The sequence below is a fragment of the Oreochromis aureus genome, linkage group 1 (assembly GCF_013358895.1).
Source record: "Oreochromis aureus strain Israel breed Guangdong linkage group 1, ZZ_aureus, whole genome shotgun sequence".
NCBI classification, from domain to species: domain Eukaryota; kingdom Metazoa; phylum Chordata; class Actinopteri; order Cichliformes; family Cichlidae; genus Oreochromis; species Oreochromis aureus.
Genome location: NC_052942.1, coordinates 20,652,484 through 20,679,573, shown reverse-complemented (window position 1 = coordinate 20,679,573; position 27,090 = coordinate 20,652,484). Strand labels below are relative to the sequence as shown.

General features: G+C 40.7%; 2 protein-coding genes across 2 annotated transcripts in view; one reads left to right on the top strand and one right to left on the bottom strand.

Annotated features, from left to right (window-relative positions):
• The first annotated feature begins 5,363 nt into the window (after window positions 1-5,363).
• alx4a (ALX homeobox 4a) lies at window positions 5,364-25,768 on the top strand. The gene is made up of 5 exons (XM_031748675.2): window positions 5,364-5,574; window positions 5,748-6,101; window positions 16,098-16,417; window positions 20,406-20,534; window positions 21,253-25,768. The coding sequence occupies exons 1-5, from the start codon at window positions 5,541-5,543 to the stop codon at window positions 21,571-21,573; spliced, it is 1,158 nt and encodes a 385-aa protein (XP_031604535.2). The 5' UTR covers window positions 5,364-5,540; the 3' UTR covers window positions 21,574-25,768.
• ext2 (exostosin glycosyltransferase 2) overlaps window positions 25,668-27,090 on the bottom strand; it is an 18,510-nt gene continuing 17,087 nt past the window's right edge. The window contains exon 15 of the mRNA XM_031748709.2: window positions 25,668-26,873. Within this exon, the coding sequence (XP_031604569.1) occupies window positions 26,735-26,873 (139 nt within the window). The 3' untranslated portion in view covers window positions 25,668-26,734. The remainder of the gene's footprint in view (window positions 26,874-27,090) is intronic.

Below are 27,090 nucleotides of genomic sequence, written 5' to 3'. Positions count from 1 at the left end.
TTCTATCTTTACCGCCTTCTGGGCTTTTTAAAATTCAATTCAAGATTAATGCCACTGCATTTTCTTTTCATTCTTTCTTCATTTAATTTCATTGGAACATCTGCTGACGCAGATCAGTGCCTCGCTCATGTGAAATCAATTTGAAGCAGCACGTTTCAAGCAAGCAGATCAGCAGACCCAGAAGGACACTGAAACTGTCCAGAGATGCGCGAACCTGCCGGTTTGTCCTCGCCACCTTCGACTGCACAGAGGATACAGAGAAGGAAGAGATGCCGGTTCACATAATCAACCAGACCGTCACACGAACAAAAGCAATAGCACTGACAAAATCCTCTGTGACTTGCACAGAGAGATGATATGCTGGCAAAGAAAAATCTGTTTGATTTTAAAATAAAACAGAGTCATGACCACCTTTACTATTACTTATAGAAAAACAATGGCTATGAAAAGGAGGTCACTTTCAAGACTAAATCTCAGAATTAGGGATATGATATAAAATGATAAATAATAATAAACTAAATTTATGCAGCACATCTTAAAACAGACTTAAAAAGTGATTCACAAGATAGAAAATCAACCAGCAATAAAACATTTGACAAAAGCTGTGGTTGAAAAAGGGGAGATGAAATGTAAGAATGTAAGAATGTAAAAACAGGTAAATTAAGGACAAATATAAAGTGTTTTAAAGCGATCACTGAGAAGAAATGATTAAAAAAATCATTGAAGCCAACATAAAATAACTCAAAGGGAAAAAAATGTGTCTTAGATCATAGAACATAAGGTGCTCGCCAATCTGATCTCCTTGGGGTGGTTGTTCCAGAGAGCCGGGGCCCTGACAGAAAAAGCCCGGTCACCCATGGTCCTCAGATCAGATTATGGGGTGGCCAGCAGAGCCTTGCCTGAGCACATTCAGTGGGTCAGCTGCAGCATTTCATATGTGAGATACACTCAGCGTGTTTATTTCACAAGTATCATTGGGATTTAAAGAAATGCACTGCTGCGTGTCATCTGCACAAGAGTGAAAACTAATATCTATTTATTTTTACGTGCAACCAAAACTTGAATGCTCAATAACCTAATTCTAAATATATTTTTGATATTATTTAAACACTATATGCTGGAAAAGTCTGCTAATATGCTCACAGTGGTTCTGACTTATTCTGCAGGTAAAAATAGAGAGCTATTTAATCCCACTAAACTATCTATACACACCACTGATGAAGTGACCAAAGGAAGTATCAAGTATCATGCTTTTGTTTGGCGTTAGCACAAGAAAAGTACTTCAAGCGTATAGATGTCGCTGTTCTGGTTGTTCTCTGAAGCCTGTCATTAAATAGAATAGGTCCTTTTTAATTCCTGCAATCCATGCCACTGGCTCTATTGGCTCTTCCAGAACTTCGTCCTCCAAAGCACTTTTCATATGGTTTTGATAAAGTAAAATTAATTTAAAGCATAGAGAATAAAACAAGAACAAAGAATACAGATCAAAGCATAAAAAAATGAAAGACGTGTCAGTGTATATAATAAAAATATATACAGAAATATGCTACAGACGTATTGTGACGTATGTGACACAAATAATCTCTTACTCAGGCAGATTGATTACAGATGAAGAGTTGAGTAGAGCTTAAATAATTTTTAAACAAAGACTAATTGCAGATATTTTGCCTCTGGCTCTCGTCATCGCGCCAGGTAGGGGCTCAACTTGTTCTTCACTTCTGATTTGTCCACCGCCACCGAAAATGTTATTTCAAGCGCATGTTTTTAAATTGTCACAGGCAACATGCTCAAAATGGCACGGGCCGAGCTGCTATGACTTCAGAAATCCTCTGCATATTTCTGCTGTGCACACACAAACACAGAGAGAGAGAGAGAGTTATGATCCTCAGATTGTTGGGAACACGGAATTTGTCTTTTATGTGAAATTAAATAAGATCTTCTTGTGGGCCTCTCTCCTTCCTGTTCCGCTTTCCGTTTTATGTTCATTTCCACTCCCGGACAAAGCCGTCTCTCCACGGTGTATTAATGCCCATCAAAGGCCTCAATCAAGTTGCTTTGCCACAGGCTAAAGTCAAACTGGAGAGGCTAAAGTTTAATGCTGTCAGTGCAGCGAGGATGTGGGCTCATGTCTCTTCCGTGTCCTGGAGTTTATTTTTAACCCCAACATCCACAGATATCTGGTAAGTCCAGTTAGTGGAATGAGGCGTCTGAAAAAACAGCACTCGCTGAAAGTGCCATTTCAGGGTCACTGACTATGACAACAGCCTTTTTCATTGTGCCATTAGGACAATGTCTTCATATGTTTCACTGGGAAAGCGGAAAATTCATTAAATATAACATAATTACACAGGGCTTCCTAAAAAATTAGTCACGGCTATGAGTCAGTAGACTCGTGGTTTCAAAGTATCCGGCTATAATAAATGTTTATGAAGAAGCTGCCGACTGTCTGCTGACATTTTCACTTCCTGAGTGGAATATTGGGCTTTGTATCAGTCCTAATTAAACTTTAACCTTTCAGTTCCATCTGCTACTTGATTTGGGAAATATTTTGAGCAATGCATCCACTAAGTGCACAAAATTAACATAAGACATGAATTTTACAGTCATAAATCCCCATTTTTCCCCCAAGTTAAGTGTGAAATTATAGCTAAAGTAAGTAGAAAAAATGCTATAAATCATGGAATAGATTCTTAAAAGTCAGTCCTCATACAAAACTGCACGTCTTTCTGGTGCTGGTTAATGTACTTGTAATAACATGCAATTAAAACTATAGTGGATTTGGTCAAATTAATGTTCATCAAGGGGCTCTAACCATGTGATGCTCATTATAGTTACTTAGTTAAACTTCTGTCATCAGTCGTCACTTCTCTCTAAAGGAATTTGACTAAATGCTGGACTTTATAAAGACAGATGCAAGCCGAGTTTTTGGAAGTAAAATATGATCCATGCGTGAATGCATTCATTGTGTATGTGTGTGTGTTGTGTGCTGTAATGCTCCATTATTCACTGCAGGTGGGCCTACTGTTAGGGGGACGCTTCCACTCACGGTGCCAGAAAACTGACATGTAAATAATTTTTTAGCAGTGAGGACCACAGACCGACACACGCTCTCACTCTGACCTTCCTGGGCTGCAAAAAGTGTCCAAGGTTCTTGTAAGATCAGTTAGTAAAACTGTGGATACTTTTTCTGTTTTTTGTCCGCTGAATAAAAGGAGACCAGATTGTGTTTGTGGCCAAAGCATGAAGCACCCTCTAAACACACCAAGAAAATTAAAAACGAATAATAAATTATGCTACATTTCATCTTTGTTTACAGCCATCACATTAGGTAATATCCTAAGATGCAAGTTTTTATCACTGAAAGGATTCATTAATTAATTGATGCTTTCTTGATTTGCATGCAGTGTACAAGAAGCCACAAGCTCATCAGTTATCGTCAGGTTCTCTGCTAAGAAAAAGCCCAGACAGAAGTATACTGTTCTAGCAGGTTGACGATTAGTGTAAGTGATCATGAACTCTGGTTCACTGCCATAAATCGTCCTTCTGGCAAAAGAGGAGTGAGTTCAAAGCAATTAGATATTTGTTTGACAGCAAAAGATGCAACATAAACTGTTGTAAAGTCACTTTATCTCTTCCCTAAGGACAGTCGGTTTACAGCAGAGTGTGAGCCAGGTTTTCAGAGCATGAACATTGCATCAGACATGCAACTATGGACACCTTTCATTCTCATGGATTTAATTTGAAATCCAATCAAGTCAAAGCAGCAGATTTCTACTCATCTTTCACTCGCTTGCTTTCTTTTCTTCCCTTGGACATAAAATGCGTGTGTGCATGTGTGCACCATGTGTGTGTGACAGTATGAGCTTACTTGTGCCTTGAATGCAGTGTGTATCCGCATATAATGTGAAGCGAGCAGTTCATCCGTTTTTCTTTCTGCTGCTTGCTCATAAGCTCTGTGAGTATATGCAAAACAAATGTGCACTGGAAGAGCAACTAACATACACACACACACACACACACACACACATATATATATATATATATATATATATTTACACACATACATACTTCCATTTAGCTTGGGTGTCTATGGATAATGGAAAATATCAATATTCAAAATATCCTGAATCAAATATAACAGACTCATTTTGAAACTGTGAAATAATTGGAGTAAAATGATTACATTTTTTTTATTATCATCAAAAATATTTTTTCTCTGAGAAAAATTCATAGTCTACAGAAATTTCATTCGTAAATACAGCAGGGCTTGAACTGTACTGTACATGATGACAGGTAAAATGTCATTATGTACTTAATTAATTCAGATAATAATTATAAATGATTATAAATGATTATAAACGGGTTAAACAGGACTGAGCCACAAAGGGTCTTCCAAATATTGAGCTGTAGATTAAAGTAGGAAACCTCAATAAGCCAACAGGATGTTTTTATACTGGTCAGGTTAATAGAAAGGTTAGCTAAAGCAGACCGGAAATATACTCGCTTATAAGTAATCCTTAAGAACGGTCTTTGTGTAAGATGTTCAAACTTTTATATTATATACACCATGAAAACATAAAAAGACGAATTATAAAACAAATATTATTTTACTTCCAAGCTTTTCTCTGGGCGTAAAATTATATCTCCTAAAAAACAACAAACAAAAAACAACAAACATAAGGAAACTAATTCGAAAATTGAATTTTGAACTCTTTTATTCAGAGGGAAAGTATTTCTGGCATGCTATTAAAGCTGTCGGTCAGCATGACAAAACAAATATATAAATTAGTATCAGTAATAACTCAAATCTTTTGGTGGTTTGTGCACATAATCTACCTGGATGCTGGTGTATTATTTAGTAAGACTGTAATTCTATTTTGGTATATAGCTTATTAGATTTTCTGTCACATAATCGTATTTAACTGAAATGTCTAATAAAAAAGTCTAATAAAGCTGAAATAGTTATCGCCACAAATCAAACGGTTTTTTTTAGCTGAAATTAATAGGATGCAAGTGACTCCGAAATCCGTTTCAGTTGATATTTCAGAGATGAAAAACAAAAAGATCTTTTAAAGCAATACTCGGGTTATTCCGAAGCCACATACTTGGATCTGTCGGCTGAATATGGATGATTTGCCCTTGATGAACCATTGCGAATGAAGCATAAAATTGTCCCCTCTCCGCCCCGGTGCCATCACTCGCAGGCGATAGATTCATATCCAAATTGCTTTATTGTTACGTGTTAAGCCCCACGCCCCTCTTCTTGCAAACTCCTTTTCCTTTTTCTTTTTTTTTAAAGAAAAAAAAAGCAAATGAGCGCACTAACTCGTTCATGTCATCAACATAATCACTTGGGAGAGGTCTCGAAGGCAGGAGATCTGTGTCCCATCCTCTAAGGGAAGACGGGTTTGTGTAACTCTCCTCAAACCTGAGGGGAGTTGTGGAGTGTTTGGTCAACGACAGTGCTTCCTGGAAAAGATCTGAATCGTTTTATAACCAAACCCAGCTGCGGTCTGGTGTGCGCTGCAGTCTCCGCGTGCATGTATGTGTGCGTGCGTGCGTGTGGATGTATATGTGAGTGTGTCTATTTTCATCTGAATGAGGTAGAAGGAGAGGAAGGGGTTTCTGCGCTTCCCTTTCCAATAGAGGGAGAGATAGGAAGAGTGGAGGGGGGGAGAGACAGAGAGAGAGAGAGAGAGAGAGAGAAAAGTTTGGTCTTGTTCTCCCTTTCACTCTTTTTTTTTTAGGCATGAACACTGAGACCTGCGTTTCATACAGCGATATGACATCCATGGATTCATATTATAGCTCCTCTGCTGCGCAAGGTAGGGATCACCAGACGGACCACTTTAGGACATTCCATGCAACTGATACCAAATACAGCCCCGCTGCCTTCCTGCCCAACAAAGGTCAGGGTTACGGAGAAAAGTCCAGGAGCCCCTTCCAACAGGAGTGCCAGTCATTGGATGCCGCCGCAGCTGGGCAAGGCACTTTCAGCAAATACCACCTCTTCATGCAGAGGTCTTCTTGCAAAACACCCCCCGAGGAGGACAAACTGCACCAGGAGAGGGGACACAACGGATCGCTCATCTCTTGCTACGGTGAGTGGGGAAATAATTAAGATGAGAAAAAAAACCAGATCAGAGTTTTAATCTTGTGTTTTCAGTTTAAAGGGGAGAAATCGAAAGGGCCTGTGTATCAAAGGGCACGCTGTGCAAATAAAAACCACCGCGATCGCTCAGCATCAGGGTGTTTTCTCCGGAGGGAGTCAGCGCGGCGTTAGTTTTACGTCTGATTTCTCGATTAGGCACACTTGCTTTGAACCTGTCACTCACTGCTCCGCTTCTTCCCACAAACTCCGCGGGTAGCTATTAAGGGTTTAGGAGATTTGATCACCAATGGCACGGATGCACAAGTGAGCAAGCAGAGCGCAGATCGGCGTGAATGGAGGAGTGTTCGGATTAATCAAACCATTTATCCAAAACTGGGTTTTTTTCTAACTTTCTGTCATCCGCAGAGAGGTGAAACTCTGAAGCATTAAAAGTGTCAACTGCAACATATGCAGGCTCTCAAAGAGGCAGCGGTTCTGTGCGTAACGCGGTTAAGGAGAGCAATAATCTTCCCGACTATCAAATTGTCTCTTTGGCCATCAAAATTAAATTAGGGCGAATTTAATGCGATAATCTGCACTACAATCCTTAATATTGGAGTTGAGTCGGACAATTGAATTAACAGGTTTTCAGATGGCACAAATAGTGAGCCCCAAACTGATGATATTTTCATTTCATTGCACCGCCTGATTGGATCCAATTAGTTTAATTGCGAAGTGGCGCTGCTGTAATTGGTGAATGATGAGGGTGTGAATAAAACTTTGACCCTCGTTAGGCTGGCGGCCACTTTTAAACAGCATTTTCTCCGCGCATAAAACGCCTTTAACCGACAGCGAACTAAACGAGAAACGATATTGAGAACTTCCTTTGGTATTATCTGTTATTCAAAAACAGGTACGTCATTTTTTGGTTAACAAAAAGAAACTGGCTGGTTTGGACTCGTACAAAACAAACACAGAACCAAAGCAATGACCTGACAGCAAGTACTCAGTGTTCACTGTTGGCCCAAAGTTTGGAAGAACATCCCTTATCATTGCATCATCATCATCATCACAGTAGGCATATCTCTATCTCTCTGAATGAAATATATATTGTCTTGACTCAGTTTCGTTCTCGCGCTTTCTATATTTATAGCTCCGCAGATATCTGTGCTTAAACGTAATAAATAAAATACTGTAATAAAAAAAAAAAAAAAAGCCAGCTAACGTTGCAGAAAATTAATAAAATAAACAATAAAATAAATTCAAACAACAATAATTGTTTGATGGGAGGCCTCTGTTGTGTCGCCTTTACGCATGAAGTCATCCCTCCAGGATCGTCCACAAACACAATCTGTTTACCTTTTTTTTTTTTTATTCGATGGGGTTTAAGGATGTTTTGACAGTTTCCGGATGTCGGCCTCTTTATAGCTTCATAATGTCAACAACATAGAACAGTCTTTTCAAAAAGGCATTCTGCTCCTTTAAAATGGCTCTTAACCTTTTTATTACTCGTTAACTTTGGCGTAGATCTGATGGATCGAGAATAAAAATCGAAATAAAAATTTTTATGTAATGTTGTGAGCCGCAGTCATTAGACCGATACTTAAACTACACTTTTTTTTCTTCAGTAAGAGCTATGAACGACTAAAGAACCAAAATCATTTTTATGATAAACTTATTTATATAAATACAAAAAATGGATTATTATGTTTGTTTTTTTTAAATTAAAGGCTTAAAGAGGAATCTTGATATCATATTTGCTGCAGATACCCATAAAGCATTTTTTTTTCTAATGACATAAAATTTTATTCCAACTTTTCGGTTTCACTTTTCTTTGGTACTTTATCATTTTATAGCTAGCTTTAAAAACTGAAAGTGAAAAACCTCTGTCAGGTTTTCAGGTTGTCGTGGATTCTGCTTCTTTCTGCGACTCAGTAACGTCCAAATTCACAGCGAGGAAAGCAAGAAAAAAACCCCCACATCTCCACGCTATCAGTGCTCGGGCATTAATACGACTCAGATGTCAACCTCCTCTGTTTGCTTTTATTTCTCTGCTCAGGCTTGACCCTCAGAGAGCCAATCCTCCTTTAAGTCTCCAGTTTGGAAACACGTGACATCCTGCTTGATATTTGCAGATCGCCTGTGTTGTTTTTTAATCGACGTTACAGTTGTAGAAATAAAATCTAATTCCCTGTTTAAACGCATAATTCCTAAAATACTGGAGGTAAACTGTGTGTCTGGGTGGTGGTGTGGGTGGTGGGAGGGGGCTCCCTGTGCTTATCAGTGGCTGCAGGTTTTTCACTGATTTCTGCAGCGCTCACTGACTCGACATAAATTGAACGCAGCAGTAAAATATGCTGAACTCGCGAGCCAAGGGAAGAATTTATAAACGATCCCTGATGTTTTTATTGGAAAATGCTGGACTGTTTTACTTCCTGGCTCATTTCTTTTATCAAACCTGTATTTTACACACTCACTCAAATTGTCAGAGATTTGCTGTGTTGTTATAATTTGCGGCTTGATCCCTTCAGTCAAAGGTGATGTGATGACTGGTCTCCGAGCTGTCTGAAGCGTAGGCTGCTCTGAGACACAGAGCTGCGTAACCGTCTAATAAACATTTACTTACATTAGAGGAACTGCAAACACGGCTATGTTGTTTATACTCAGCACACTGCCAATCATATTGTTACAGCAAATCAACAAGGCAGCTCTTGGAGCCCGAAGAGAGCTTTCAGCTCAGGCTGAGGGCTGACAGCCTGAGACCGACTGATAGGCTGGGAGAAGAATATGAGAGAGCGCGCTGAAAGACCAGTGTGTGGTTAAAAACACTGTTTGAAGGCTGATTTAAAGCAACAGTCAGGCTATATGTCAGATTTAATAATATTAAAATTGCTATTAAAAAAAGAGCCAAAGTTGTGGGTTCACATTCCTTTAAAAAATAAAGAATTAATAAATTTTTATTTTTTTAAAATAATCCCCCAAATTGAATATACTGGCGAAAATATTCCATATGGAGATTAATGAGTGTTTCTGGACTGCTGGATTTTTCCTAATGTTGTAGGTCATTAGTTTCACAGCATAATGTATAAGATTTTACAGGCAAAGTATTATAATATTTGCAATTTCAGTGGTGTATGGTTTTTCAATAGGTTAAACAAGCTGCAGAAACTTGAAATACTAAAAATAAAGAACCTTGAAAATTGGTAATTATTTTCCATCACAGATAATGCACTTCTTTTTTTTTTTTAAAGAAATCTTGTCACCACCAAAACCAGAAAAAGATGCATGTGATTCACGTTCTCTACCATATGAAAAACTTTCAAAAACGGTGAAGAAATAGAAATCTTGGGACCCAGTAGGTCACTTCGTAGTCTTAAAACAACCACATACATGTCTTTGTGATCCTCTTCCTCTTTTGATGTGTCCACGTCTTCTCTCAGTGTCTCAGGGTGCTGACCTTTAGCTCGGCGTTCCTGCCCTCATGTGTTTGGAGAGGAGCGGGAGCTCCCCTGCAAGCGCACAGCAGAGAAAATCCATTTGAACCCCCCCCCCATCCGAAACGCTCTGGTGTCAAAACAGAGCTCTTTGCAACATTTAGAATTGGACTCGAGCTTTACACGGTGCATGGTTAACTACCCCAGCATGACAGATGGGTGACAATTTAAAGGAAAAGAAAATGGTTATTAGTAATCTGAAATGTCTGAAATGTCGCACTGGAGGGATGAAAGAAGATGTTTACCTCATTTTGTGTTCTGATGGTGGAGAGTGCCAATCCAGAATCTGCCATCATAGGCTTTAGGCCGTACCATATGATGAGCTTCATCCTTATCACCACTCAGTGAACTCCTTGTGCCTTATGAGTTGGAGTGGGTTGAGGGTTATCGTCCATTAGAGAGTAAAGGTGGTCATTCAGAACTCCCACCACATATCTTCCTTGTAGGGGACAGTTGAGTTTTTTCCTGTAATTTGTCACTAATCTGTGCTGTTGCATGGAGGACTGCAGGCCTTCTTAGATATACTTTTTTTTCTTTAGGTGTGCTAGGCAATAACATTATTCACTAAAGACATGTCGCTGGTGCAGTTGAAAGCTATAAAAATTTGCTGTTTGTTAAACTGAGTTCTTTGCACAGCGAGAATTAAATACTGCTCCGCTGCCCTGCAGGTAATAATATTTCATAACCTAAACAGGCAGTTAAGGAAATTATCTTCAGTAGGACCATCATTTACATAATGCTTTCATTGCCTCGTGAGTCTTTGTCCCTCTACTCTTCAGCCTTTTTACATGTTTTATATTCCTTAACCATTTTTAGCCCCACTACAACAATTTCAGCCACTCGTAATGGCAATCTGTGCTGATTGGTTCGAGCAGGGCATAATGGGAACCAGCCACGCAGCCCAGACAACTGAGGCACACTTCAGCAACTCGGTGACATGAGTGGAGGTGACAAGGACTCCGGATCATTTTACCATTTAGCTTAAAGTTTGGCAGGGTAATTTACATTAGGCTCGGTTTGCATGGCCGAGTGAGAGCAGCAGGGCAAAAGAAAAAGGCTCATGAGGACCAGGACTTCCTTTGGTCTCTTTGTCACTGCTTCATGTAAACTGACCGCTTACGCAGAACTAGAAAACTCCAGATTGGTTCTGAAATCTTTTGTACACTTATTGTTTAGTGAGGTGAATTATGGCAAACGGTTCAAATTTCCAAATCAATAACTTGTTGGGTTTTTTTCTTTTCAAGATGTTTTTCTGTTGTGATTTCTGCTTTTTGAAGGCCGGGCACTTTCTGAAACTCTGGTGATGATGTAAACATAAAGTTCAACTAAAATACACACAAAAATAGACTTTTTCTTCAGTTTATTTATTATTTATTCTACATATCATATTATTGAAACTTTGTGGTTCTTTTTTAATGTTAAAATTTAGCAGACTTATAACCCTATTTTAATTTTGCTTATGATTTAGTAGGATTTCCCAGTTTTTCTGTCAGTGTCAGCGTCTTTTGTCGGTCTGATCAGTTGTGGTATTTGTAGTATTCCTGCTGCTGGGTAATTAATATTTCCTAAACAAAAGAGGTGAGGCAGTTTGGGAGTTTTTAATTTCCAAAGAGAGCTGCTGCAGAGCGCTTTGTTAGGACTGAAGCATTTTGGATGTTTAGCTGGTGCAAACTGGTTGCACGTTGTGTTCTCAAATTCACTTGCAGTTATTGAATCCTTGAGTGGAAAAAAAGCCATCACGCATGTTTTCAACAAGGGTTTTTTTTTTTTTTTTTTCATTTTATGTCTGTACATTCCCAAGAAAAAAACAAAACAAAAAAATGTAGACCAGCAAGCTCTTCGCACTCGGAAGGAATGTTCTGTTTCGATCACACAACAAAAACATAAGATGGAGGAAATTCTGTTTTGTTCCAAAGTCTGGCAGAAACATTTGGAAGAGAGCTGGTGGGCGAGAGACAGAGAGAGCGATGCAGAGGGGGGTGAGAGCGAGAAAGACAAAGATTGCGTGAGAGGTGATTTATCAACCTTTGTCTTTATGGGATTTTTTTTTTTCACAGTCTGAATTTTTCACAGCCTGCTGAGATGGCTTATTGCTCTGATCATTCGGCATTCAGCTGGTGCAGAGAGGTTAATGGCTACCTGTTGCATGGTTACAAACACTGAACAAACAGAAATGTGTTCATGCTTCTTTTTTTTTAGTATTAGGTTTTCCCAGTGTACAGCAGTGGTGTAAAAGTGCATTTTGTATGTATGTAAGCACCTGATATTACAGGAAAGTGTTGCAATATCCTTCCAAAAGAGACAAGGCCATGATCGCTTCATCTTCAGCCTGAAGATGTTTTTGGACTTCTTTTAAAAAAAATTTATTTAAATGATGTAAAAACAACACAACAAAATGTACAGCTGGTAAATTGTCTGATCCACATATTTAATGCTTTCGACACTAAACAAAGTGCAGGGATATAATGAAGGAGAGTAAACATGTTGGTTGAGACCAAACCCGGAGCTAAGAAAGGATATCAGTGATTTATTTGGCACGCTGCATGAAACTTAAATTTAGTGCTGATGTGCTTTCAGACTGCTGAATATGTAAATAAGTAAATTTCACATGAAGCTAAATGGGTTAAACAAACTGCAGATAGAGCTGGAAAAAAGGAAACACTTCACTTTATAATAACACTCTGAGGCTGATTAAAAAACTTTATAAGCTCTGTTTTTGCTGCTCCCACATGTCACAAAAAAAGAAAACAGCAACAATTAAAAATACTTTAGCTTTAACTAAAAGTACAAATATGAAACAATAATTCATTACAAAAAATAAGTCTCGGGTCTGTGTAATAAACTAATGATAAAATACTTTATTTTACACATTATATTGCAAATCTTTCATTTACCTCTATCTAGAAGCACAGAAGTAGCAGCAGTTTGCTTAGGTCTGCATTTTGTGATCTGTTATGGAGGTAAAGCCGATGATGAGTAAAACCAAAGGGCATCTGAAAACATCATCATATTTTACATCGATCTTTAAGGCTTTAGTTTGACTGCCCAGCGTGCACGGCTGGGCTCTTCTGATGACCCCAGTTTAATTTCTCTTTTACAAATGTAATCCAAATATACTCTGCTAGTGTTTCCTTTCCTACCTTTGTTTCCCACGTCTTTCTTTCTTTCTCTACTTTTTGAGATATTTCCTTTTCACTTTGAATGACACGTTGTTAATCTCTCTCAGCCTTCGTGGGGTGTATGATTTATTGTGTTTCCTCTAAACACACCACGCTGACCCCAGTCATCCCAGTCAATAAAGAGGCCAGGAAAAGTGCCCTGTCACTTTACAGCCCTGTTAAATTTACACTTTGATGTTGCCCCTCGTTTTCAGCTTCGAATTAAGCAGCCCACGCCACGTCCCCGTCTAGCCCACAAGAGAGTCTGTTGTGCTCCGCTGGCCTTGCAAAATTGCAAGTGTGTGAGACGCAGCAAAACTTTTATTCAAGTGTGTAACTGTTATTTTCTATTGAGATGTAAATCCCTCCTCATCTCGTTCGGAAGAATTTTCGGAGTTTTATTTTATGTCTGCAGACCGTTCTCTGTGAGCGCAGCACAGAGCTGCACAGTAATTTGAACAGATGCTGGCTGGTAGAGCCACTGCATTGAAAATAGAATATTCTGTGGTCGTGGCTAAAAACATTTTCATGGCATTTTCATCTAAAAGAGAATAATTTTGGTGCGTGCATTTGCTGGACTGTTCTGGTCTACTTGAGTTAGAGACGCTGCACGCAGAAGTGCAGGTGTAAGCTAAAACTGCGAAGGAGCCTTTTGGGTAGAGAACAGCTGAAGTCATGAGCACTGTGATAGAGGATTTGATGGAGCACATGTTTTTCACAGTCGCTCCTTTCCTGCCTCTCTGAGAGGAGATTTGATCCTGACAGCACTCTTTGCAGCCAGTCTTTCTTGTGCTCTCTCTGCATATGGCATTCCCTGCAGGAGGGCCCACTGCTCTTCACCTTGGGCAGTGCTGGAGTGCTACAGCAGATTGCATGGATAACAAGCAGGAGATTGTCACAATATCCCGCCCTGCCAAAAAAACTTCAGTGATGCGATATAAACAACTGCCTTTGATCAGTGAGAGGCCTCATGATTTCAAACAGCCTGACAGCTCTCGCTTTGCAGGGACTGCGGGTGCAGGCCAGGGAAATATGATTAAATAACTGCATAGTATTTATGCTAGGAGAAAACACATTTTCTCCCTTCAAGCTCAACAGGGTATGTTAGTCATGGACAGTGAGGCAATGTTGGAAGCACTGGACCCCCAGCAAGCGGTCTGCACCAAAACACAGCTCCTGAGCCCATCAGAGGAGGCCAGACTTCTCTGTTCTCTGAACGTCGTAGAGCTAAAATGCATCTGGTCGGATGCACGCTGCAAACCGTGCAGCAAGGCAGGTTTTTACTTTCTCCCGTTTTCTTCTTCTTCTTTGCAAGGCTGGATAAAATAAAATAAGAGCCACACGGCTTCTGCTGTCCAGAACGGGCCTCAGTATTTTTTTTTAGTACCAAGCCAAATGCTTTGCCTGGTATTAATTGGAAAAATATGCTCGTTTTTATTATTCATATCCCTGCAAACAAGATAAGGATTGTAAACTATGACTTTGGTCTCTATTAGCTACTGACAGTCAAGCATTGTACTCGACAGTCAAGAAAACAACTGCAGCAAAAGTAATAAACAGATGCTCACAAATTTATCTCATAAAAATGTATTAGAAGACAGACTTGAGTAGAGAAAGAGAGAGGGGAGGGAATCAGGGTCCCTTCAGCTCACCTCGTAGTGCATTACCCAAAATGGCTCTGAGATGGGGTCACTGGGTGTGTGTGACGCCTTCTTTGCTGACTGAGCGCTGAGCAGGAGCTTACATGAACGCACACACCTCCCACTTCTAACCTGACAAATTGTCGGATGAGCAGATGAGCGGAGACGTCCTCGTTCCTGAAAATAACTTTGCCTCAGAAAAAAACGACAAGCAGGACGGTGCTCAATCATGGTGATCAATCCGAATGCATGTCCCACACACACACACACACACACACTTTCAGCTATCATAATCCCATGACGGGAATAGTTATTAACCAAGAGATGTGTTTACAATTGATTAGATCAGCGAGAGGCAGCAGCGGGGCCCAAAAAGTCCTGCCAACTCAGAGACATGGCTGTTGAAATTTATGATCAGCTGCGCCATGAAGAAAGAGGGCGCGTGTTTGTAACTGAGACAGAAAGAAAGCACAAAGATCTCTATCTTGTTTGCATGGCTAGAAGCCGCTCTGCAGCTATTTCATTTTGACAGTTTTGCTGCCAGGTGACTTTGCAGCCACATGACACATGACTTCAGTTACACATACGACTAATATGAGGATAAAGTATTTTGTGTGTATGTGTGTGTCAGTGTGTGTGTGTTGGATTGGAGGTGGTTTAAGAAGGTAAAAAAAAAGTTGTAAAAAAAATATTCCAATTTACTGTCAGGCTCAAATTATAGCCTGAGTTTCTGCTCTCACCCCCCCAAACACATTGCAGAATGATCTACGAACTACAACTGGAGCCTGTAAGCAGCCAGTGATCAAGACCATCCATTACACACTCAGACAGACAAACACACTGACGCGCACTCTCGGCTCTGCACACCAGCGGATTTCACAAGTCGCAGAATTTCCTCACAAAGAGCGAGAAAATCCTTTGTTCCACCCAATCAAACCCCATGAAATATCACAGCGATCGAAAGCATAAATCATCATTTATGAACACGCTGCCAGGAGCCATGTGACTGGGACGTTTAGTAGGATAGAGGATCAGTCATTTCTTTCATTTATTTACTTTTAAAGGGTGCTGACAAAATGAAAAATGTTTGTCCCAAGTGCCCAGTGCTGTAATAGATTATATCTATCTGACTTTTCGAGAGGGTCTCAGATCAGAAAACACTTAATATCAGCATGGCTCTAAGGGGAACAGGGTGATTTGAGAAAGCCAAATAAGGCCACGCTGATAAATAATAGCATTTATCTTTCAGTAGCCGTGGGCGTGTGAAATACACGGTCTTAAAACTCAATTTTTCAAGAGCAAAAATGTTGCAAAATATTGCATAGAAACCATTTCAAATCTTTGTGCCAAAAAGAGGAACAGAAGAAAGGTCGGGGCAATAAAAGCTTTCATCTTGTTCATACTCATCCACATGTGATTTGAATCAGTGAAGTGTGAATTGCTTCCTTAAATTCTGAATAATAGCATTTGGACAAACACCATTAAAAACACATTTATTTTATTAAACTAATATATCCTCTCCACTGAAACATTGTGTGTCTAATTGTCAAGTTACATCCTTTTTGGGCAGCGTCATGTAATGACTTTTCTTTACATACATTTGGGGGTTTAAAAAAAAAATCTGAACTTAAGACATTCACAAAAATCAGTCCTGATACAATTATAGAAACACAAACCTCTCCTAACAGTTTTCATCCTTTTCCTGACTTACTAGGTAAAGACAGTTCAGGTCTGGCAGATTCTGATTTGGCCCCAGACTCCGACCCACCTGGAATGGACACCAGATACCTGGCTGTGAAGGATCAGGGCGTCAAGGCGGCCTCCGATAGGACGCCAGGCACTGACTTAGCGAGCCCTCTGGAAAAGGCTGATGGTGGCGAAAGCAACAAAGGCAAAAAGAGGCGCAACCGCACGACCTTCACGAGCTACCAACTGGAAGAGCTCGAGAAGGTTTTCCAGAAGACACACTATCCTGATGTTTATGCTCGAGAGCAGCTCGCGCTCAGGACGGACCTGACTGAAGCCCGCGTGCAGGTACTGCAGCACACTCAGCAGCAGCTGAGGGGGGATTTCACATGAAGCTAAATGGGTTAAACAAACTGCAGATAGAGCTGGAAAAAAGGAAACACTGCACTTTATAAAAACATGCTGAGGCTGATTAAAAAACTTTATTTAGGGTGGTTGTTCAGTTTTGTGTCTTTAGACACGTTAACTTCTCCTTTAGAGGTGTAAAAAGAAAAACAGAGCTTTTTCACAGCTGAACTCTTTTTTTCCCCAAACATCACAACCTCAGGGATCTTTGAGCATCTGCAGCTCGACACAGATAACGTCACTCACAGAACAACATGAGAGATTTATCTGGTAATGTGGGAGTCAGGGGAGAGAGTGGGGGAGTGGGAGCTAACAGAGGCCAGGGGGGCCCAGGGGGTAGCTGAGGTTTGAGCTGCCTGGGCCTCATATGTGCAGTTTTAGGAGTGCAGACTTTCATCAACATATGAGGAGACCCCTTCGACGCCGCTGTTTCTATTTTCCCCCCCTCGCATTTGCACCTAAACGGTTTAATTTGCTGAATTTCTGATTTTAGCTTTGCCAGCGTTTGTCTGGCTTGAGGTGTCTCGCTGGCCCGGTTATGACTGCTTTGATATATTCTAACATTAATGGGCAGAGAAGGAAACCTTCACCGTTTCTGTGCCATGTCTGTGTGTGGTGTATGTGCATGACTACAAAAGCTCCTGGATTTTCTCTGTTTTTCTTTCATTAAGTTCCTCTTCTGACAAGAATGTGTCCCTGCTGTTGTCTCTGGGGGTAAGGTGTGAAACTTTTCCCGTGGGCTTTTAGCGAGCTGGAGATTTATATGTGAATTCATATCTATTTGGAGGCATGTGATGTCTTCCAACAATGTACGGAGACAATATTATGGATATAGTTTTTGATGTGTGGGGCTGTCATACATGGGATGAGATAAGAGCTAGATTAAAACCAATCTTTGACATGGAGCGGTGGCCAGCAAATTTCCACAGCGAAACGCAGGAAGTCCACGCAGCCAGAGGGTTATAACTCAACCCCGAGTCTCTCAAGGTATGCTGCTCGGCTCTGTTCTGCAGCTCGCGCTATCACGGACCTGCCCGCTTCAGATGAATGCAGCTTTTTACAGCCTTCGGCTCTCCCAGTGGTCTTCTTAAACGCTCAAGTTAAAAAAGATAAAAGATACGAGATGCCTTGTCAGTCAGAGAACGGGGCTCTGCGCTCCACACACACGCACAAAAAAGCCCTCACAGCTCATCATTTCAACATCTGGAATGAAAAAACCAAAATGGGAAGAAAAAAAAGTCGATCAGCTGATAAAAGAAAAACAGTCTACGACGGCTTTTAAAAACCTTTTGTTTAATTATAAAAACAAAAGAAAAAAATCACTGAGAGTCCATATTTAAGTTCGTTGCATGAAAACAGGGGGCTTTCAGTTAAACAACATCAGGGATCGGAGTTGTTTGCTTTTTCAGTCTTAGGGTTTCAAAGGAAGACAGTGAGCCCAGCTCTTATACACAATATAGGGAGGTCAAAGGTCAAGGGTTTCAATAGCATCGTTCCCTGCTCTGTTCGTCCTGAGAATCAAGATGGCATTTGGTGTGGAGTCACCATCTCTAACTCACAACACTGATAAAGATTTTTTTTTTTTTTTAACTATGAAGCCATTTTTTTTAAAACAATTGAAATCATGTTTACACTAATACTGCGAGTTGAGCTGCGTTCCTTATGGCGACGTGTTTGCAATTAGCCCCCGGTAAAAAACCTGTAAGTATTGTTTATTTTACCTTTACTTAAAAATAAAAATAGGACCTAACAACATTAAGACTTAACAGGTCTTGCAACAGTATCCCTGCCAAGACTGTTAGCCTTTGAGTTAGCGAGAGGTACAGAATAGGAAACACACAAAAGTGTTTACAACATAGAAATTAAACAGGATAAAGCTTCACCTTCATGTGGAAGCTTGTTTCTGCCACTCAAAAGAAATGTGAGTTAAGGATCTCAAAAATTTTTCTTACTAACTTCTGAGAAAATTACTCAAATATAATCTCAAGTTATTAAGTCCAAGTTTTCAGATAATAGCTTGGAATTTGATTTAGCATTGCCTGGTAAAAAAAAACAAAAAAACAAAAAGACCCAAACTTTAGACCGGGTCCAACGAGGGCAGTGAGGGCCAACTTTAGTTGGCAGGTGTGACTGCTATAACTGTGACCCACCTTTATCATTATGTTTGACACTTTTACATTTTCAGGCAAATAATTAAACGTAACATTGTGTTTAACTGCATGTTAAACTAGCAGCTGAAAATATAATGTTAGTTATTAATTCCTGTAATATAAATAATATTAATGGTGTTATCAAATCCTGTGTTGCTTTTGATTATGGCCTATTACAAAACAAGGCTGCAGCAGTCTTTTCCAGCATGCATTACATTCCCAGTTAGCTTATAGAAAAAGTTCAATTCTACATTTCTTTGGGTTTTGTGTCCACTGCTTGTCCTCATCTTACCTTTAATTGACACAGGAAATAAGACATTATGTGGTGGGAGGAGGAGAAACGAGAACAAACTCACATTTAATGAACAACAACACCGCTCAGAGGCGCTTCAGCGATATTATTAGTGCTTAGGAGTGTTGGAAAACCGAAGCCAGGCTCAGCCTTGGATTTCTTTTTACTTTGGCTTGGAAGCTGACATGAGTGACAGCAGAGGCGGGTTATCAATCCTCTGAGCCGGTCTCTCACTTCAAAGTGTTTTCAGCCCCATACAGCTCTCCTGCCGGGGCCAGTTTGGTATTTCTCTGCTCTTTCTCTCTGGGGCAGTAACATAAATAAAGCCTCATTGAAAGTCCACCAGCTACTTAAGCTGTCAAGGTCTTTACCAATTACTGTCACAAAGCAGCGTGTGCAACGCAAAAATATGTTCTCGCTGTATAATAGCCAACAGACTTGGCACGAAGCAAAGACTGAGCAGGTTCGAGCTGATGGCGACACTTATACTGGGCCTTAGAGGTAGCACACAAACATTTTTTGGAGTGTAATTATTGATATTAGTCCAAAAGAGCCAGCGTGATCTTGCCTGGGGTTGAGCATCCTGAGTTGGACAGTGTAGAAGAGGATGCATGAAAACATAAGGGAAAGAAGGATTATGCCGTTTGGTCCGTGTGCTTCTTTAATTTAGTAGGGGACAGCATCAGAAAGCCAGGAGTTTTGGCTTCAGGAAATTAAAAAGCAAAATGCAAACAAACCTCAACTTATAATCCCATCTCACCTTTCAATGTCCTTTATTGCCTGCATAGATTTAGAGTGAAATATCTGGGCACAAAATGTGAGAAATCCCATCGGAAGGAAACTTTTTGGTGCCGAATTTAAAACATAATCTGTCCAGGCTGGCAGCTGAGAGTTGCAAAGGAAATCAGGTGACCTCTAAAGCGTGCCAGAGACAGTGATGATCATTTAAACAAACTAATGCTCTCGATAAACAACGCCATCGGGTTCAGACGTCAAAGACAATTATAGATGTCTGTTTTTGGCGGTCAGCATGTAAGCACTATGGTGAGACGGAGCTCTGTGAAGGCAGCAGCACACTGTTTACACGTTTTATCATCGTTGTTGTCTTTTCATTATTATTTTAATCAACAATAAAAAATAACAATAATTCCTTTGTGCTTCAAGTTTACACCTAAGTCTGAATTTTTATTCTTTATGCTTCAGATAATATTTGTGATATTCAGACTTTCAGCCGTTGGCAGTCTACCCGCATAAGGGTCGTTTTCCCATTTCAAATGGAAACTTAGATTTGTATCTATAGAAAAGTATTTCCTTTAGATTTGAGGGGAAAGCTGCTGTTAAGAGTTTAGGCTCCTCTGACTGCACACTCCGTCCTGGATGAAAGTAAAGATTTCTCGTGCTCACAGATAAAAAAAAAAAAAAGAAAGAAGAAAACCTCAAGTGTTGCTGGTGGTTTTTGTGATATTTGGACCTTTTCCTTTCTCTGCAGGTGTGGTTCCAGAACAGGAGAGCGAAATGGCGAAAGAGGGAACGCTTTGGCCAGATGCAGCAGGTCCGAACACACTTCTCCACAGCTTACGAGCTGCCTCTCCTGACTCGTCCTGAAAACTATGCTCAGGTACAGTGTGAGCTCTTTAACACGTGTTCTTTCAGACCTCTCTCCCCCGACCAAAAGCTAAACGTAGACAGGGGTGATTTTTTATTTTTTTTTTACTGCTATTACTCTAATTTCTGCTACAGACTGGGAACGATTCGCCTGCAATAAAATCAACATTTAATTGCCTTCCGTTGCGTCAGGAAAGTTGCTGCAGGTGGGAACAGTTAAAAAAAGAATCTCTTTTTCAAGGAGTTGTTGAACATTTTTGAGAAGCTTGGCTTTTTTCCTTCATAGTAAGATTATCTTTAAGAAGAAAAAGGGCAAAGTATGTAACACATTTTGTACAAAGCACCTCTGTAGGGTACTGATTAACATGCTATGCTGTTTTTTATCTAATTTTCTCAGGAGGTTCACAGTTTAAAAACCACTGGAGTTTAAACACATCTGTTAAGTTTCTGCCTGAAAACCAACGCAAATAAGTAATATATGTACCCTAATTACAAAATTCCTTAAGCATGTAAGAGTTTGGATTGGACTGTGCTGGGTTACAGGATTTGGCACATGAAGATAACTAGTTAAGGATAAACTAGAGTCAGATAAATGAAAAATACACCTGCACTAATCTATTATATACACAAGTGTTAGTTAATGGGATAATCAGCCAATGTAGTCTTTGTGCATTCAAAATAATGAGGTGTGTGACTGCCTCACTCATGTTGATTTCCCAACAATATTCCAGATCCAGAACCCTTCCTGGATCGGCGGCAGCAGCGCTGCGTCTCCCGTGCCGGGCTGCGTTGTGCCCTGCGACACGGTGGCTCCGTGCATGACACCTCACCCCCACTCTGCCAGCGGGGTGTCTGATTTTCTGGGAGTACCGAGTCCCGGAGGTCACGTGGGGCAGGCTCACATGGGCAGCCTATTTGGAGGATCTCCTGGCATGGCCGGAGGCATCAACACTTACGATCTCAACATGGACCCCGACCGCAAGTCCTCCAGCATCGCCGCTTTGCGCATGAAAGCCAAAGAGCACAGTGCAGCCATATCTTGGGCCACATGATGTGTTGACACATGCTGGATGACGGGGGACCTTGTTGACCCCTGAAAAGTCTAAACAATCCCAGCATGGAGTAAGAGGGGGCACTAAAATCAAAACTCTTAAGGCAACAGTGACTACCTTCAAAAATGCTGCAATCAAATTATGTGGGAAAAAAAGAGAGAAAGATTTGGCAAAATCGGCAGTGCCATGTTTTTGGTGGCTCCGGTAGCAGTGAGTGCTGTGGAAGCCCAGTGAGAAGGTGAAGGTGTGCTGTATAACAGGAGTTGCAGTGTAGTGCTGAAGATAGGCAAAAAAAAAATTAAAAAAAGATGCTAGAAAAAGTTTAATTAATCCAAAAAAAAAGACAAAAAAAACGAAAAATCCATGCACTTATTTGCTAACACAGACACAATTCTGTACAAAGCTTTTGGTATCTTTGTTTTGGTGCTGTTTTTATTCTGATCTTGTTATTTAAAATTTCACCTTTTTTCCTTTTTTGCATCATTTAATTTTAAGTTTTGATTTCACAGCTAGTTTAAAAAGCATTCTGAAAAAAACCCTTAAAAAACCTTCATACATTTTACTCTTTGTCAGCATTAACTTAAGTCATGCCGGTGCTGAGATGACCATCAATACAAGCGTCACAGTAACCAAGTCTGGGTATGTCTTTCAGCGACTGAAAACATAGACGGGGCTCTTCCGTCTAACATTACAAAGTAAAACAGATGAAAAGTGGTTCTCTTGAGTATGGCCAAGGGTAAAAGATCCACCTGCTGCACAAACCCAGCCTGCTGATGCCCAGAGAGGAGGAGGAAATGGTGTATGGGAGTACGAGAGGGGCACAGCAGGCCTGCTGCTCTCAGGGTTGAAGAGCCTGGGAGCGCCAGCCTCCAAACAGATGCAGCTCTGTTTTCAGGAGAAAGACTCCAAGTGGACATGACTGTGCCCCTTGCATTTCTAGTCTCACAGGTCTCAGAAAGAGAAGTGCCTACCAGTCAGCCAGACTGCCAGAAATAACACAGGAACCAGCAGAAGCCTCTTTTGAAACAGAGCGGGCTACTGGGGATAACACCGTGTGTTGACGCTCTTAAACACTGAATGGATGTCAGTATTCAGCAGCCTTTTCTGGACTTTAACAAGCCTGCATTTGGCTTTCAGTGCAGCGCTGGCATACATGTCATTGTTATTCTTCCTCTTCTTTTTTTTTTACCATCATCAAATCTTTCAAAGTACTCCATCACCCTGATTAATGCATAGTGACCTCTGTGGTTCTGTTTAAGGTTTTGGCCCCGTGGCCGGCAAAGACATCTGCTTCTTTTCCTTGTGCATACGTGAAGATTCAAATGTATTTGGAGCAAAATGTGTTAAAGCTGAAGTAAAATCAGGGTCTCCTTTGCACTCGGTTACAGTGGGCCGTGACCCAGGACAACAAAAACTCTCAAATTAATTCTGTGTGAGTCCTCAGCTTAACTCCAAATGTGTTTGGGTTGATGCCCCACTAAAGTGTGTACATCAGCTGGGTTCTGTATTACTGAGTAAGCTCAGGTCTCTCTCGGATCCAGTTCACCTTAATTATTTGACACTGTAGCATAAAACAAACTAAATGGCAGAAAATCCACTGGTGCTTCTCTGCATCTCTGGATAAACAACGATGATCAGTCTGCCATCTACAGCGAGTGATGGGAATGAGGTTAAAACTGGCTGAAAGTTCTCTACAGCAGAACAAGGCAGGATAATTGTGTCCGTCACAAAGTTGTGGCATGGAGACAAAGATTAAAGCTACAAAACTTTGGTCCTAGCTTCATCTGTTTTTGACCATATTTTTAAAAGTTTTTTCCCCCGTCAGATACCAACATGACAGGTCCATGTCTTCCCTCTGCTTTCTTCTAGTTTACTTCTATCAGGACTTAAGGACTATTCCTGTGTCTGTGTCCTTTGCCCCCAATTAAGAAAAGAAGTGTAAGATAGAGGTTGACCCAGCCAGATGCCTTATACCTTGCCGGGGATATCATTCAAATTTTTAAGCATATTTAAAAAGCAAACTTCCATTTTTCCCTGGTAACAGCATCTTGCAGTGACAGAAATAGCCGATGAGCTTTTCAAGTGCAGCAAGATGAGGTAATACATGGCTTCCTTTGTTTGCAAAGCCTGATTTAGGCCTGAAGCATAACAAAGGGTTTCATGGTCTCAGAAAGCAAACCCGATACCTTGTGGTACCACCTCGAGGCAGAGCAACCATTGCTAATTCCCTAAACTAAACCACATTCCCTCTCCTCCTGGGTAGGTAGGTAAGAGAGGTGAGGTGCGGGCTAAAACCTGTCAGCAGAGCAGATCGCCCTCAAGTCGTCCAAATCACCTCCAGTTTCGCTCCTCTGTCCAAATGCGAGGCATGTGCATGCATAGAGGACGTATCCCAGAAGTGAGAGGGTATCCTTGCGAATGTGAACATGGGGCCCCCTGTGCTCTAGCCTAGGGGTTGGACGGAGGGCGAGCTGTGAGGGCGTCTGCTGTGTTCCGGTGTTCTGGGAAAAGGACAGTGCACACAGCTGCGCTCAGGGGGTAAATGCAAAACAAACATGCCTCACACATGCTTCCCCCTCAGCTGTCATGGCTCTGCTTTCAAAGATCTACTCCCCCCTCCCCAATCACACACATTGCACTGCGCCTCTCCCTTCGCTCACTCCCACTATGTCCACCAGCCTCAAGCCGCAGCCCCTCATCGCAGGGTCTGAGGCACAGCCACACAGGCAACCGGGGAAGGCTTTTTAATTAACACTGAGCCATGTGGAGGCTATGGACTGCAGTATTGTGTGTCAGGATGGACAGGACTGTCTGTCTTCTAGTTGGTCTTGCTGGACGCAGACATACTGGCAATGAGACGCTCAGGTTTACCGTTTTCTGTGCATTTAAGAGAATCTCCAGTGAGGTCTTTAACATGTGGAAACCAAAGATGGACTGTTTTTACCCCTTTAAGTAATTTCCTACATTTACACACAGCCTGTTAATGCAAGATTCAGCTTTAAATTAAAAAAAAAAAAATCTCTCCTGTATGCTGCACAACTCCAGCCTTGAGTGATAATGTCCCCCTTTCTCATTTTTCTAATACTACTGAAGTCAGGTAATCAGTATAGGAGTAAATATATGATAAATGCGTGCTGTTGTGTGCATGTACAGTGTTGTGCGTGCAGCTTGAAGTGTCATAAGACTCTTAAACATTTTACTAATTTGATGCTGTTTTATTTTGTGGGACAATTTATAAATATTTGAGTGTAAAACTTTTCTTAAACTTGGTGATGATCTGTTTGTATTCCTAGTGTTTGTGGACGTTGTTTTCTCATTATGTTATTCTTTAATTTCCCCCTCCTACCAAGTTTGTGTGGCTTTAAGCTGTCTTTGGAAATGAGAGTATGAATTTACTCATGCTTGTGTGATTAAAATACCATAAGTTATTGTACTTTGATTTAGAGTCGCTGTGTTCTGAAATGCATTACAGCCTTAATAAGGTGGAAGCAGCAAAATGTAACTGCTCCCTGCAGCTTCTCAGCAGACCGAGTCTTCCAGAAAACTCAAACGACTGCAGCCACGGTACAGAAGAAAACCATTCTCCTATTAGCGTTCAAAGATCGCTCAAGTCACTCCGAGTCTCAAGAGAAGTCTTTCAAGATGTCAGCTAAAGGCGCTGGTTGGCCAGAGAAGTGTCTGAGGCTGTTGAGAAAACCCATAAAATTTGCTCCGTCTTATTACTTCGCACCACCGTGCCAAAATATTGTGTCATCCCTGTAGTCACATTGTGAAATCCCCGTGCGTTTCAGGTCCTTTGAAGGGACACGAGTGCTGAAATGAGATCGCGCAACCCACAAGACTATCACACTAATTGAAGCTGACAAAAATACGAACTGCACCCTTTTGAACCGCTGACATTGAACAGGGTGGATTAGGCAGCTATATTAACAACAGGTGACAGCCTGGAGGGAACAGTGGATCGGCCGTGTCACGGAGGGGCTGATCTGGACAGTCACAGATTACAACGTGAGGCAGACGTTAAAGAGGAAAGTGTCTTTCCTCATCTTCTTTCCCACCTCTTACACATCGAGGAAAATAAAAAAAACCTGTGGTTCTTGGTTGTGCAGGGCTTTACTTGTATTACAAAGTCATATATATACAGTTAGATGGATAAACCCCAGTCGAAAAAATATGAAAACAACAGGAAAGGGAAATTAAAAACAAACAAACAAAACCATCTTAAAAGACCGCACTGCTCTCAGATTTGCTGCCTTATTGATGCAACTGGAGAAATTAGTGACAAAAAAGGTCAAAAAGTGAAACATACATAATAGGTTAGATAAAAAAAAAACAGGAAAAACAAACCTTTTATACACGTCTGTTTTGAAAAATGTGGATTTGTCAGCCAGTCTTCTATTCTAATGTAGTGTTCATAGACAATTCATGAAGTGACTTAGTAGATGCTTTAATAAGCATCACAGTTTTCTTACATTTCTACGCATAAATACAAAGAAAGGCTTGCTCAGGCGGTATAAAATTACAGTTGCAGTAAAATGCTCCAGTAGCTCGACATGCCTGTTTCCAAATCACCTACTCACTCTAAATCTTAGATTTACGGTGCCAGCTTTGTCGGATGGTCCGCTCTGATTGCATAAAGCACTGTACATCATGAATAAAGTGTACACGGATGTGTCCTTGAATCGTTTTGATATTTATCGTGTTAACTTTAACATTTATTACTCTTTTTGTGTTGTACAGCTGTAAGAATTAATGTCCCATGTCAGCTTTTTGGAAAGAAGGAAAAACATAGAAGAGAAAGTTTGTGTTGGAGAATCATAAATTATACAGCACTGCTGCAAAATACAAATATATACACTGTATACACTGAATCGAGAGTAGCTGGAGCCCAAAGCAACCAGCTCCAAAACGGTAACAGTGAGGGACCAAAAACCTGGAGTCAGTCGGCCTGTCCGTCAAATGTCAGACTACTTCACAGCCACCTCAGATTTTGGTTTAACTCTGATTTAAAATATTAGCCTGATGTTATTAAATTCAAGGTAAAATTCACTTGAACTGAGAGGGGACATGAGAACATCCCGCTTCAGTCAGAAAACATTGTTGGTTATGCCTGTTTGAGTGCTGAGGCTGCGATGGGGTCCAAACATCCTCTGCTGGCTGGTCAGAGGCTGCCGATGTTGGGGAAGCTCTTCAGCTTCTCTGGGAAGTCATCTTTATAGAGCACCGGGTCTGCGCGGTGTTCCACCACTTTCAGAGGCATCGTCCCGAAAACGGAGGCAAACTTGTTGATGCACTCGGATCTACGGGGCAGGAGACATTTTATCAACAAGCATGATAAAACCATTCATATAGCATCTGACCCTTAATATACTCAATACTGAGATTGGGTACATTAAGGTCACTTAGATTATTTCGACATTTTATACATTTGCTACATGACAGTTTTTATAATGTTTGTTTTTGGATATTGGCTACTTTTTCACTCATTTTCAGTCTTTGTACAAAATTATTTTCTTG

Bases quoted from the DNA above. Each gene is read 5' to 3' on its own strand.
- alx4a (XM_031748675.2), top strand. From the start codon at position 5,541: ATGTATGTGTGCGTGCGTGCGTGTGGATGTATAT. The intron at 16,418-20,405 runs GTACTGCAGCAC...CTTTCTCTGCAG, and splicing joins TGACTGAAGCCCGCGTGCAG to GTGTGGTTCCAGAACAGGAG. The intron at 20,535-21,252 runs GTACAGTGTGAG...ACAATATTCCAG, and splicing joins GTCCTGAAAACTATGCTCAG to ATCCAGAACCCTTCCTGGAT.